At 38.7% G+C, this 14148-nt stretch overlaps 1 protein-coding gene across 1 annotated transcript; it reads right to left on the bottom strand.

Moving 5' to 3' along the window:
* Nucleotides 1-10421: 10421 nt before the first annotated feature.
* Nucleotides 10422-13421, bottom strand: cyp7a1 (cytochrome P450, family 7, subfamily A, polypeptide 1). Its single transcript, XM_077227312.1, has 6 exons — nt 13278-13421; nt 12680-12920; nt 11983-12587; nt 11610-11740; nt 11328-11506; nt 10422-11181 (listed from the first exon to the last, which is right to left on the bottom strand). The coding sequence occupies exons 1-6, from the start codon at nt 13358-13360 to the stop codon at nt 10882-10884; spliced, it is 1539 nt and encodes a 512-aa protein (XP_077083427.1). The 5' UTR covers nt 13361-13421; the 3' UTR covers nt 10422-10881.
* Nucleotides 13422-14148: the final 727 nt, after the last annotated feature.

The following is a 14148-nucleotide window of genomic DNA, read 5'->3' as shown; positions in this document are numbered from 1 at the left end:
GAGGCATGGTACAAACTTGTTACTTGCGGTAAATCAACAAAACAAGAGATTCAAACAATAAGACTAACCGAGTTGAGCTATATAACAATGATTAGTTTTCTGTCGATAAAGGTATCCAAACAGTTGTTCACCTGTCTAATAAAACACAAAATATATTAAAGCGTTTTTGGTGTTTTCATGGTTTCTGCGGAATCAAGGGTAGCACAGATATGACGTCAATGACAGGCGACGGAATAACGCTGGCCATTACACTGGTTAAAATAGCTGAATACTCTGGATTTAAACATTGTTTGAAACATTTGGGATAAACCAAAAATCAACTAAATACATTATTCTAGCGGTTTTTGGATATTTTAATCCAAAACCTTACATGTTGTGCCATTAAACAGTCATTACCTACACCTCTTAACTTAAAGCTACAATATGTTTGTTTGTTTTTTACCGCTAGGGGTCGCTAACCTCTTAGAATAACAAAGGTGTAGGTGTAGGTGACGCATAAGCGGAATTATCGCCACACGCGACTCCCGCGGATATAAAGGAATAAGGACATTTCATTCTACCGAACTACCCACAAGTGCAGAATTACTACTCACACAGGTCAGTTCATTAGTCGAATAAAACTTGTGATGGTATTCTGTGTGTTATTTTGTTGGCTGTATGATACTAGCAGTAAGCTAGATCAACATTAGAATAACATACTGATCATATTCTAACATTTCATCATGTTGAGCTATATAACATTGATTCATTTTATGTACATTTGCACACCTGTCTAATAAAGTACATGCAAGAGCGGCTTCTGTGTCAAGTTGCGGATGTGGAGCTCTCGGCATCTCGATAACGCCACACCGATATTGATCCACGTTTTATTTCTCCTTTTGTCCTAAAGTCTGCTTGCCATGGTCCATAATGTTTGAACGAAACAACAACAGCGTGAGCGTGCCGCTAGACGTAATGCATTTGGGATTTTGTAAGTATACAACTGCAGGAAATATATCACACTGTGCAAGTGATTTTTTGATATTTTATTACAAAAATCTTACATATTGTACCTTTAACAAATTATTTCTATCAAGACATGGCAAAACCCTGATACTACTGCACTTTACTGTAGTGCTTTAGGGTTAGGGTAATTATAATAAAACAACTGTCACCAAGCTTTAAGTGCAAATGGTAACGTGTTCTGAGAATGAGCCAGCAGTGCTTCTGAAAGTGCTGGTGGAAGAAACAGTTGAATTGGTATCTTTTTTTATGTCCTAGTTCTAAGGCCCATCTTAAACTTATTAAAAAAATACAAATTCTGATGTTTAAATAACAGACATAAAGCCAATGTTCTGACCTTTATTTGACTGGCTTTGTAAGAGGTGACTGTTTTTTATTATTATAGTAACCTGTTTGAGCTCGCCTATATTGTGTAATTTTGTTGTCTTCACCAATGCTGCAATCTTGCAGCAGCATGTTTAAGGCACACTATGCAGGAATTCCGTTTTTGTCAAAGCGACCCCTAGAGTCGATGTGGAGTACTTGTATTTAACGTTACTGTCGTAAACACCACTCACGCAGAGCGTCTCTGCACTCACGGCCTCTGCACTTTATAATAATAATGTAGCCTACCGCGTTTGATGGCTTATAACGTTTTTACTAGGGCTGTCAATCGATTAAAATTTTTAATCTAATTAATTACATACTCTGTAATTAATTAATCTAAATTAATCGCATACACAATTTTACAATGTTTACATGGTACAATTTCTGGTAAGCTACGTTTTTATTATTATTGCTTGACACAAATTTCACAATTTCAATTTAATTTAATTATTGTGATGTGATGCAATATTGACTCATTTGGATAAATATTAGGTACACAAGATAGGCATTCATTTTTCTCAAGAAAAAAAATCTCACCCAATGCTGTAAAAATACAGAGAACCATATCAGCTGGTAGTATTTAAGGTTAAAAATAGCTCAAATTAAATATAATGCGTGTTTATTACAAATAACAACTTTGATATAAGTAAAAATATAATCCATACGTAATATACTAGTAGGCCCTAGACTACATAAATTTTGAAAAATACTCTCTATAGCTCTTTTTTTATAGCCAACTATAACATGCTATATGGTCATGAAATGGCTTTCCTGGGGTAACTTAGGGCTAAATGTTATGTGACATAATTGTTCTCCAGCTGTTTTATTGACCTCTTTTCGCGGTTGAAAAACACGGATTGATCGAGGAATATACATTTCGGTAAGTTTTAGGCTGCCCTACTGTATCTTTCAACATTGGTCATTCGTGTTTATTTACTATTAGCTAGAGATGATCGGTTCACGTGCCGCTATAGGGATCTGTCATGACACATTTACAAGAACCAAAACGGTATTGCTTGATTTTCGTAAAAAAAATTAACAGAATCTGAGAGCTGAGATTTTTTTAATATCATAAGTAACGTGCTCTGTCTTGTCTGTTTCCGTGTCCTCTCTTTGGTGCGCGATTTTTCTGTGCGTGAGAAAATGGTTGTGTGATGTGAGAGCGCGTGAAAAGTTACAGCACACTCACACACACACAAGCGCGCTTTCTCTCAGACACACTCGCCGACTCACGCACACACTCCTGGATGCATTGATGTGGTACTTTAGAGTTTGACGAACGCCGTTTGTTAAAAGTAAATGTTCCAAACAATGATCCAAGCAGCGCGTTCTTGTCTCCCTCCTTTTTTACACGAATGCTAGAACGGCTCCGCAAAGGTCAAAACGGAATGGATTAATCTGCGTTATTTTTTTAACGCGTTATTTCTTCTCAGATTAATTAATCGAAATTAACGCGTTATTTTGACAGCCCTAGTTTTTACATGATTGCAGCTAAATTACAAGTAAATAGCCTGTAGCCTAGGCCTACTGTATAATTTCATTTGTGTTTTTTGAGTGTAATGTAAACATTACAAAATGCCAGATGTCATCAATAAAGTTACATGTACGTCGCATTATTTTGTAACAATGTCCGTTATGATGTCGTTGTTGCAATTTATCATAATAGTTTGCAAATTGTGCTCATTTACACTATTTACAACGTGTAGGCTTATTCATGTCCTGATAATTATGTAAGATATTGACAACTGTCATGATAATCGCAGGAATCAACTTTAACAGTGAAAGCCTGGCCGAGTGGGACTCTTGTCCTGTTCCTCACGCTGTCAGATCCTCTTTTTCTTTTTTCTAGACTCTTCCGACCGCGCTTTCTTGGTTTTTTTCGCCATTCTGAAAACGCAGGTCCGATGTTTACTCGTGTCTGACTCCTCGCTCGGTCAGTCTGCCATTTCCTCTTTCTCTGTTCCTCCGACAATGTTTTCCTAGCTTTCTGCTTCTTATATGTGTACAGTGCTGTGAAGCAATTCGTTACATCGCGAGAGCTGATATTACGCATTACTTCCTGAAGCTGAGGCTGGAGGCCCGCCGGCCCAAAGTTGCAAGTGTGTTTTTTCCACTCTCAGGCACCAGGGGGTGCGAGACGGCCAGCATTCAAGAAAAAAAGTCATATAACCATTCCAATGACTCCGAAGCTGTTCAGTTAAGCTAAAAAAACCTGCATAGTTCCCCTTTAAAGGGTCATGAAACCCTAAACCAAATTTTCTGAGATTTTAACGGAGGTATGTGTGTTGAACACCATTGAAGACAATGTTAGGATCTGTTAGTTTATAGGGTGAAAATGGTTACATTTTAGTTTTTCCTTGCTATTTTCGTCTTCCGGGTTTAAAATCTTTATCGCAGGCTGTGACGTGGCAGAGCACAGTGTAGTGTGTTGATGACTCATCGGTCTCTCATAATTATTAATGAGACACTGTCTCTTAATTATTCATGACACCACGTGGATCTTTCAGCAGACATGTGAAACTGTAATATCGCGTAGTAAAGGAGAGAGACAATCATGGGACGCAAAATTTTCGTGGTGCAAAAGTCAAAGTGGGTTGTATATATTTCCCGGCGATGCTGCCAGGGCTAGACTCCGGCTCCGGGTGGTTGGTTGGCCATCAACCACGGACACTTCTAATACGTGTGCCGCAAACATTTTACCCGAGAGAGCTTCGAGAACTGGAGAATGGTGGACTTTGGCCTTGTCGATGACCAATGCAAGTTACGTCTTGCGAGTAATGCGGTACCAAGTCCTGAGGACTTTTCTATCCCTTCAGAGGTAGGCTATGTGTGTGCCTAAAATGTAACACTGGTCATTTTACTTGCCTTTTGTTAAATAAGCGGTCGTTATGAACATTTTAGATATTTCCATAATATATCAATTGTATGCTTAATGCGGGGGACTTGTGAGTGTGTAGTGTTGACGTGCGGGCCGGGCGACACTGTGTGGTGCCTGTGTGTGTGTGTGTGTGTGTGTACGTGCTTGCGTGCAGGCAGGGCGAGCCTGCGAAATGATTCGGGGTCAGAGAGAGAAGCGGTAGGATGTGTGTTTGGACGAACGACTGAAAACTCTGAAATTATTGTTCATTATTGATCGTACATTGTACAGAGGTCAAAATTATTGTACAAATACGATAATTATCGTACATCTGGAAACACTGCTGGCTGATGACAGTTCCCCCTCTCCCCTGCCGTGCCACACCCACTCCCTCCCTTCTTCTCACAGCCATCCACGCCCATTTAAGTTGCATTTTTCAAAAAGATTGTGAGCTAGACTTGAGCTGAAAGAGGGGGGTTTCATGACCCTTTAAGTCATTTGTTTCATTAGAGCATGTGCAACAACTTAACACTCTTAACACTCTGCTAAAACTTCTCCAAGTGCATTATAATAACCACATTCTGCACTCTGCCTGGATACACTCTGTACTGTGTGTGTGTGTGTGTGTGTGTGTGTGTGTGTGTGTGTGTGTGTGTGTAACCTCAGGTTGCTCCAGTGGGCCTACCATTGTAAAATTTGTGATGAAAGCATCTGCAAAATGACAGCTTGCTATTTATTTTCATACCATATAAATCTGAACGTGAATATGGTTTTTAACATTGCCTATTAAACATTAAAAAAAACAGACAGAAAAATGGGGGGGGGGGGGGGGGGAATGCCTGCATATGAAAACCTTAAGTTAATTAAGAGTTAATTAAGCTAAGCAGTGTTGAGCCTGGTCAGTACCTGGGAGGCCTCCTAGGGAGACCTCCAAGGAAAACTGCTGGAAAAGGTGTTAGTGAGGGTCTCACCCTGTGGTATGTGGGTCCTAACACCCCAGAATAGGGATGGGGACACTATAAAAAACACTGTCCTACAGATGAGATATTAAACCGAGGTCCTGACTTTCTGTGGTCATTAAAAATCCTATGGCACTTCTCGTAAAGAGTAGGGGTGTAACCCTGGTGTCCTTGCCAAATTCCCACTATTGGCCCTTATCAATCATTGCCTCCTAATAATCCCCATCAACTGAATTGGCTCTATCATTCTCTCTCGTCTCCACCTGTAGCTGGCATGTGGTGAGCACACTGGCGCCGGTGTACTGTAGCTGCCGTCACATCATCCAAGAAGTGGATGCTGCACACTGGTGGTGGTTGAGGAGATTTCCCTAATTGTGAAGCGCAGTATAAATACCTAATTCATTCATTCATTGATTAGATCTGCACAATTCTGGATAAATAGAGATCACTATTTTCCCAATATTCTCAAAAGCCAACTAAACAAAATAACGTGATTTACAAGATGTTCTGACAAAATGTAAAAAAATCAATAAATGTATATTTTAAAAATATTTAATTAATAATTTAATGAATGAACGATTCAATGACTCGCTCATAAAGAATTAACTTGATTAATTACTGGATGAATCAGCTTTTTTGAACATCTCTGGACTGAATGATTCAATGACATAAATTTTTTAACAGCACTTCTTGCCACCTACTGGTGTAACCTATACATGACAACTGCTCTCTTCGGGTCAGTCAGCGGCAGTTCGAACGCAGATCTTTTACTGATTAATCATGCAGCAGTGTAGCTCATTGATACAAACTCTCATTTAATATAAAAAAATGGCATGACCAAAAACACTGTAAGATCAGATGAGAAACCACGCCATGTGGAAAATATACACCAATTTGGACATTTTTAAAGAAAGAATACTTTTATTCATCAAGGATGCATTCAATTGATGAAAAGATATTTAGCCTATAATTTTACAAAAAGATTTCTATTTTAATTAAATTATGTTCTTGAACCTTCTATAAATATGTATACTGTAGCTATCACAAAGCAACTGATAATAAGAAACGTTACTTGAGCACAAAATCAGTCTACAGTCATTCTAATTTATACACTTGTTTCTGTTTCATTGTTAAAATACATGACTATGCATGCGAAAACAAAAGGACAATATAGCCTGTGCCAGATTACACTGATTTTCCCCCTCAAACATTTAAATCCCTTTTGCAGCCGCATTCTACTTCACACAGAACGCTTCAGTCTCATTTGCATGTTAAATGATTTATCTGTCTCTTCAGTTATTGAAAAAGTGAGACGAGCAAATCCATTAAACACTCTGTAAAAATGGCCAGCCTTCAGCTACAGCAGAAACTTTGCTTCTAGATGGGTCATTTCCATATCTGAACTCCCTATCATCTAAAGCATTAGCCTAAATTACAGTGACCTTGAGGTAATCTTTATGAAGCAGTTAAGATAATATAAAACAATGAACTCCTTCACTTTTCAATTACACCATATATATGCTTTTTCTATCAATTAATGATATTCCATCCAAATGCCTATAGCCTAAAAGTCTGAAGTTGACATGTAATATAAGTTTCAGCATGATTGATAATAACCTATAATTTCGTGACAGACATTTCCCCTTTATTGTCTTGCACAAACAACTCTAGCCCTGTAAGATAAGGCTATCCAGATTACAGGCATACAACTAATTCGGATGTTTTATTTACACTGGCAAACAGCATCTGTCTGCTGACTCATCTCTGACCCCTGCTTCTTCAGAAATGTAATTTAACACATATTCAGCTATTGCACATCACCTACGAGACCAATAGTGAAACCAATCTGAATTATGTTGGTTATAATGTTGGTGTATAATGTAATCACAAGACACTGATCTGTATGTCAATCATAATTAATTAAAAACTGAAGACATTATATGCTGAGTTTAATCTGAACTTCCAATCCTTTAGCAAATTGATCTTTTTGTAGTTCGTGTTGGCATGTTTGTTACATAATCAGCTCAAGGTCAAAGCGTACAGCAGTGTGCACAAGTACACTCTTTCACGTTGTTCCCTGAAGACAGCCGATGTATCGTCGGCCCGGGTTTACTAAGAGTCACTTTAATATTTGCATACCTTGTGCCTAGCTTATCAACAGAAAGCGGTTGCAAATCGTCCTTGATACAATCTCTCTAACACAATCCATGTGTTTATCAACTAAATTTAGGTCTATGTTAGGATTACGTCTGACTATTTGGCATTCTTAGACCTAACAGATGCTAAGGAAAAGGTAAACCGGTTAAGAAACATCAACTTGCTTAAAAAATTGTGGGCTTTTAAACATTCATTGGAATTGTGCATAATCAATTGGCTAGATTATATCATTAGTATTATTAATATGTTATATTAATTAGTGCTGTCAAATCAATTAATCACATCTAACATAAAAATTTTTGTTTACATAATATATGTGTGTATATATTATTATATTTTTATATATATATATATATATATATATATATATATATATATATATATATATATATATTATACAGTGCTTAGCATAAGTGAATACACCCATGCTAAAGGTGACTAAAAAGAGGAATAAAAATAATCTTTTGGTAATTGATCATAATGCCTTGATTTAAAAAATGAGGAAAAATCCAACCTTTAAATACACCAAATTCTTTGTGAATGAATAATGTATCGTAAATAAACAAATGTTCTTCCTTAAAATACAGGGTGCATAAGTCATTACACCCCTATGTTAAATTCCCATAGAGGCCGGCAGATTTTTCTTTTTAAAGGGCAGTTATTTCATGAATCCAGGATACTATGCATCCTGATAAAGTTCCCTTGGCCTTTGGCCCCACATCACCACATACCCTTCACCATACCTAGAGATTGGCATGGTTTACTTTTCCATAAAATAATCTCTCAATGCAAATCAAACCAGCTATTAGGCTAACTGATATAAAACCATGGTGTGAAGGCGCGATCAGCGGTGGCTGAGAGCATTACAGCTCACAACTGCTGTTTTCACAGCATTGCTTGTGTGTGTGTCTGTATGTGTCGGTCTCGGTGGGTGTTCCTCTTTGAGTGTTTACCCCGATTACACCGCGGCTATCCCTGGGTGCTTCAGCACTGAGAGAGTTATTTTTTCTTTTCTATATTTTTTGTTTTCAACTAAAAGAGCAACACAAGCGTGATCCTGCGTCCTTTTCAGGATGTCATTCTGCTTGTGCGTTTCTGGGTGCGGTCGTTCCCTGGTGCCAGCAGACGGCCTCAATAGTTGCCTCTCGTGTTTTTGCATTCAACACGCTGAGGCAGCTTTTGTGAATAGTTCATGTTCCCATTATGGGAATATGACTATGACAGCGCTGAGATTGAGACTCGCTTACCTCAAGGGAGGTGCAGTCCCCTCGCCTATACCCCGATCTAGCGTCTATTCTGGACCTCAGAATAGACCTACTTCTGTGCATGGTCAGGGTGATCTGAGGATTACCATGAGGGCTTCCCTGCCCTGCCCATGTAAATTTTCGTCCGGTCTCACGGCGAAGGCTTACAAAGCCTGCTTCCGCCCTCCATGCGATGGCACTTCTGCAGGTCCACCAGGCCCAGGCACTCATGGTCATGAACGAGGGTGGTTCTGACCCAGAGCTCCTCCGGGAGCTCCGTGTGGCAATTTGCCTCGTATTTTTGTGCACTGAACTGTAGATTACTACCTAGCTTACCGCATCTAGGTTTCCTTCGTAGGAGCTTTGCCGCTGCGCCCACAATCAAATATAGCTACAGCCTCTCATAAGTTAGAAAGAAAACACAAAGCCAATCAGTTTAGCGATGTGTGTTAAGCAGGCGGGACCTATAGGTCATCATATATCATTATGGTCTCTGTGTGAACTACAAATCCAGTGACGTCATGTGCATGCGAATTAAGTGTTGCGTATGATTCTTCAAAACTAACATTGCCAACTACTGGCCTGGCAGCAAAATACAACGGTTTTTAGTCGTTTTCGCAGATCGATGTTAACGGGGATGGTTTTGACAAGGCTGTCATCTGTACAAAGAAAACACTTTTCCAGTTTTTTGTACATCGTTGTTGTGTAAACATACCCTAAGATACTTTTTAGTTAGTAGCTTAGCTAGCTAATCTGAATATTTAGCTCAATACCATTGTTATATTCTGAATAACCAAACGTTCATCCGCCCTGAAGAGTAGTCCCACCACTAAGCTACTTTTGCTAAAGCTGTCAGCTAATCTTAGCTAATTTTTTATTGTTAGTAATTTAGCTAGCTAATCTGAATTGCTTGCCCAATAGCATTCTTATGTTCTGAATAACAAACATTCATCCACGCAGAAAAGTAGTTCCACCACTAAAAAACGATGTAGACGATGTCTTTAAAATGCAGTTGGTAGCAAAATTTTCTGAATAGCCTGCCCAAATCTGTTGTTATATAGGCTAATAAATAACCAAATGTCCATCCGTCCTGGAAAAGTAGTTCCAACACTTGGATGATTTAGACAACTATACACGCATTTTTGTTTTGTAGAATGAATATTTCTGCTTTCCAAGCCTTTCCCCATTGCCTTCTTTGTAAGCGCATTACCGTAACCATGATTTTGATTTATTTTGACATGCCGAGATGCACATGCCTTTTGACAAGATGCCACAGATGCCGACGACAGTGTTTTAAACTTGTTTTGAACCCTGAAAGTATATGCAAGTTTGGATCAGGCTATATCTATATCTATCTAGATCTATTAACCGTTTGTGTTCCAGGATTTGCGCATTTTTCTCAGAACGCTCTTGTAAGACATTTTATTCTAAATGAGATGTTTCCTGGTTAAATAAAATAAGAAATACATAAAACCCACAAGACCCAACCAGGCAACAGTGGTTATATATAAATATATTTTAATTTTTGATCGAAATTATTGCTAGGGACAAACGTCCCTAGCGTCCCTGCTAAATTCTACGCCCCTGAGAATCATTCTTTGCCATTATTAGATCCGTTCGGCCCGAAGTCGGTAAAGCCAGTAGTAGATAATGACTCACTTTTTAACAGTAACCTGCCGCCACTGGCGGTTTAAGTTTCATATTTAAATATAATTTTAAATGAAACGCGTGAAAGCTTCTCAAAAAACCTCTGACTGGCTAGTCTAGATTCTGACTTTTTTTTTTATGTTTACAGAGGCCGTTACAGAGATCATTGTGATGCATCAGATCAGGACAGTTATTTCATTGATATATTTCAAGGGGTAGGATCATCTGCACATAATTCCATTTAAAAACTCTAACAGCACTTTTAAACGGCGGGACACACTCAGGTATTTGGTTAAAAAAATTGCTCTGTACATTCAAAATAAAATTCACAAAGCACATAACTTTACAAAAATGATGAACAGCCAGTGAAAGGTGAAATTAACGTGCAATATAATTTTCTGAATACTGCCATAGTTTAAGAACTGAGAAGAATACTATGAATACACAGCACAAGTGCAGTAAATGTTACTGATATTTTTTAAAAGGAGAGCTCTTAAGTTCCTTTCAAACTTTCTAAAATCTCTCTCTAATCAAGTTGAATAGAAAGAAAACACAATTGAAGCCTATTCACATTTGTCTACTTGGACATGATGCAAAATGTACATTATTTACAGTTTAAGTCAACAGTCAATAAATAAGTGTGAGATCCTTAGTGAAATTTGAGTCTATATCGAAAATCAACATCATAGGTGGGCTGCAAAACACCCAGTCCGGCCCGAGACTGGTCCAACGGTGGTTCTTTCACATCAGAGTCCAAAAGTTCCATCTCAAAGTATGCTAGCAACAGAGATAGGAACTGCTTGATCTCGTGCACCGCAAAGAAACGGCCCGGACACTTGGTCACCCCAGAGCCGAAGGGCATGTAGTAGTACCGAAGTTTGCGTCCGTTTCGGTAAAAGCTGGTCTTCTCCTGCCCATTCTCGTCAAGGTATCTATCATACTTATATGTCTGTTTGTGGCAAAAAAAACACACAAAAAAAACACATTCAAACACATTAAAATTTCATGATAAAATGTACAGGTTAATTCAAATATTTTTCTCAGGTGAAAGCTGCTATTTATCTATTAAACACCAGTAAAGAACAAAATACTCACCAGAGGATTGTCATAGACCTCAGGATCAAAGTGAATCATCGGAGGGTATAGAGCTATTACATCATCTTTACGGATGTGGTAAGACTCTTTGTTGTCCAGGTGAAGAAGGAAGTCACTCTTGGCCATTCTCACATTCAGGGACGCACTGGACAGTCTCATCGCCTCTTTAATGACACTGTCTAAAATTGCAGGGAAGCTTTACTCCACATGACCTTTTGGTAGGTTATTTTGTTAAGAATGTTAAATACATATATGTTGAAATATTTTCAAATTGTTTCCCACCTAGAACTGGCATGTTGTCCAACTGTTCCCTTGTTAGTACAAGTCGAGAATTTGGGGGATCAACTTTCTGATAAGAACTTTCAAATGTTCGCCTCACCTCCTCGCTAGCAGCTTTCATGGCAGCAGGGCACCTGAAACCAAGCAGAGGTTTTGTCATCATCCTAACAAGTACATTATTGAACTGTTCTCTGTTGCATACAATAATTTAGATCAGTTTCACAGTTTAACGCTTCCATATGGGTACAGTAAAAGTCTTTTCCAAGTACACTTTAATGCTTATCTCCATAATACAATTACTGTATTTATTTATGCTGGTTTATAACTTTGGGAGTGACTACTGTGTAGTTTTACGCATACTGAGTATAAGTTGTACCTGATCATGTAGAACAGGGTCCAGAAGGTTGCAGGCAAAGTGTTGGCTTGTGAAGCCCACAGTATGGCCACATGGGTCCTGGCTTTACTCAGCTCATTGAAGGTAGATAATGTGTCATTCAAGAGCATGCGCAAGGATACAAGATCAGACATATTGGTACGCTTGCTAAGGTTCTCATGAAGCATAGTCTTGGCAAGGTTCTCGCGAGCACTGTGGGCACTCTTGAAAACGTGAATGGGGAGGCCAGCAATCAGAGCAGGAAAGATCTTATCAAATTCTTTAAAGTTCTCCAGAGCATTGAGCACCAGAGCTTTTTGGGCTTGCTGACGTGCAATGCTCTGGTCGCCATCCAATTCCTTTCCAAAGAGGGTCAGGTAGCCAGCTTCAAACATGGTCTTGTAGCAGAAGGCAAAAATACCATCGCTCTTCCACTTGGAAGTTTCGGCCTTCAGCATGCCTGAGTGCAACATGGTGCTCTGAAGGTTTTCCATCATGGTTTCAATTAGAGAAGACAAGGCGTCTCCTTGCAGGGTCTTTAGAAAGGTCTGATGCAGATTTTCGGTGGTGTAACCGTGGCTTGGATCCATGCTCTCATGACCAAATGCCTGCAAGAACAAATTCACGTCATTACATGCCAACTTAAGTAGTAAATTTTGTAGTTAGATTGCTGAAATAATCAAAAAGTTATTTGCTGTACCTTTGCAGAGGCATCAAAGTGAAATTTCTTCCAGTCCAGATGCCTTCCTTGGCGGATGACGGAGTGGTAGGAGAATGGATCACAAAGGAAATGGACATACTGCCCAGCGATCTTGCATGTAAAAATGTGACCATATTTCTTTTGTCTGCTGCGAAGAAACTCCAAAGGGTTTGCCCCAAACTGAAGAGCACAGCCAAGGTAAGGGATCCAGCCATTTTCTACTGGAGGCTCCCCAGGCTGTCTGAAACACCCACAATGTCAAACAATTACAAAACATTCTATAAATAACGGGTTTAAGAACAAGAAACAAGTTCTATCATTTAGTTCTATCATTAAGAACAAGTTCTATCATTTATTTCTATCATTAAGAACAAGAAACAAGTTCTATCATTTAGTTTTTAAAGAACTTACTCTTGACTCTATACAATACCATACAAAGATTTTTTTCGAATACCATACAGCTTTAATTTAAAGAAGTACCCTGCGAGTTTAATAAGCATTACGTAACATCAGTTGTCAAACAGATTCGAATCCCAACCATCCCCATGATGTTCCTAAGATCAGTGAAGCTTTTAGTCACAGATCTGTGGGTATTTACCTTCTGCGAATTCCTGTGATAAGCCAAAGACAGCAACAGAGCGCAACCACTATGGCCCAAATGAGGGCAATGCTTAGGATCATAACTGCTGGAGAGACAAAAACTGGAGGAACTAGAGTGTGGCTGTAATCCTTGAAGATGCACTCATACACTCTTAGCACTGTTTTTATATGATTCACCACAACCCACAGCCCCTGACGTAACCTCAACTAATGACCGCCTCCAACACTTTTTTTCTGAAAACGTGCCTGATGGCTTTAAGAAAAAACCCTGGATAGGTGTATATGTGTTTGTGTGTTTGTCCTTGAACGGAGTCCATGGACACCTCCACCTGAGGGCCAGTAGACTGTACTTTGATAGTACTGCAAAGTTGGGAAACAGCTTCAAGGTCTTTGGTGTAAACTCGCTGAAACTCATTTAAAAATTTAAACATGTCGATTAAGTCATGCTTTTTAAGTGTCAGTTTGCTATTTAAATATGCAAAATCATTTCTGGGGATGTATTGCTAGAAACCCATATTTCACAACATTTCAGACAACGTCAACTAAAGACAACAAAACTAGTTTTTAACAATGAATGTGCACACCTACATACTATTTTTTTAAGTTAATGTTTTGATTGCGACACAAAATCTATTGATGACTAAAAGGTTGAGGTTGCATCAGTGTCACAAATTTAAAAAAAACAATCTCATCCATCATTACATTTATTATATTTAAACAAAAATGATATCATTCTTATGCTACACCATTTGTGTCTAAAATAATTTATATTCAGATTTTTGCAGCTTGATTGTATCAGATGAGCAAGTGTAGCGAATGATTATTTTCAGCAGAGGTTTTCTGAGTATTTCCCTGTCCTGGTGATGAGG

Source organism: Siphateles boraxobius, unplaced genomic scaffold, assembly GCF_051911475.1.
Source record: "Siphateles boraxobius isolate OS27281-9 unplaced genomic scaffold, OSU_SipBor_1 1, whole genome shotgun sequence".
NCBI lineage: Eukaryota > Metazoa > Chordata > Actinopteri > Cypriniformes > Leuciscidae > Siphateles > Siphateles boraxobius.
This window is presented reverse-complemented; position numbering and strand designations above follow the sequence as displayed.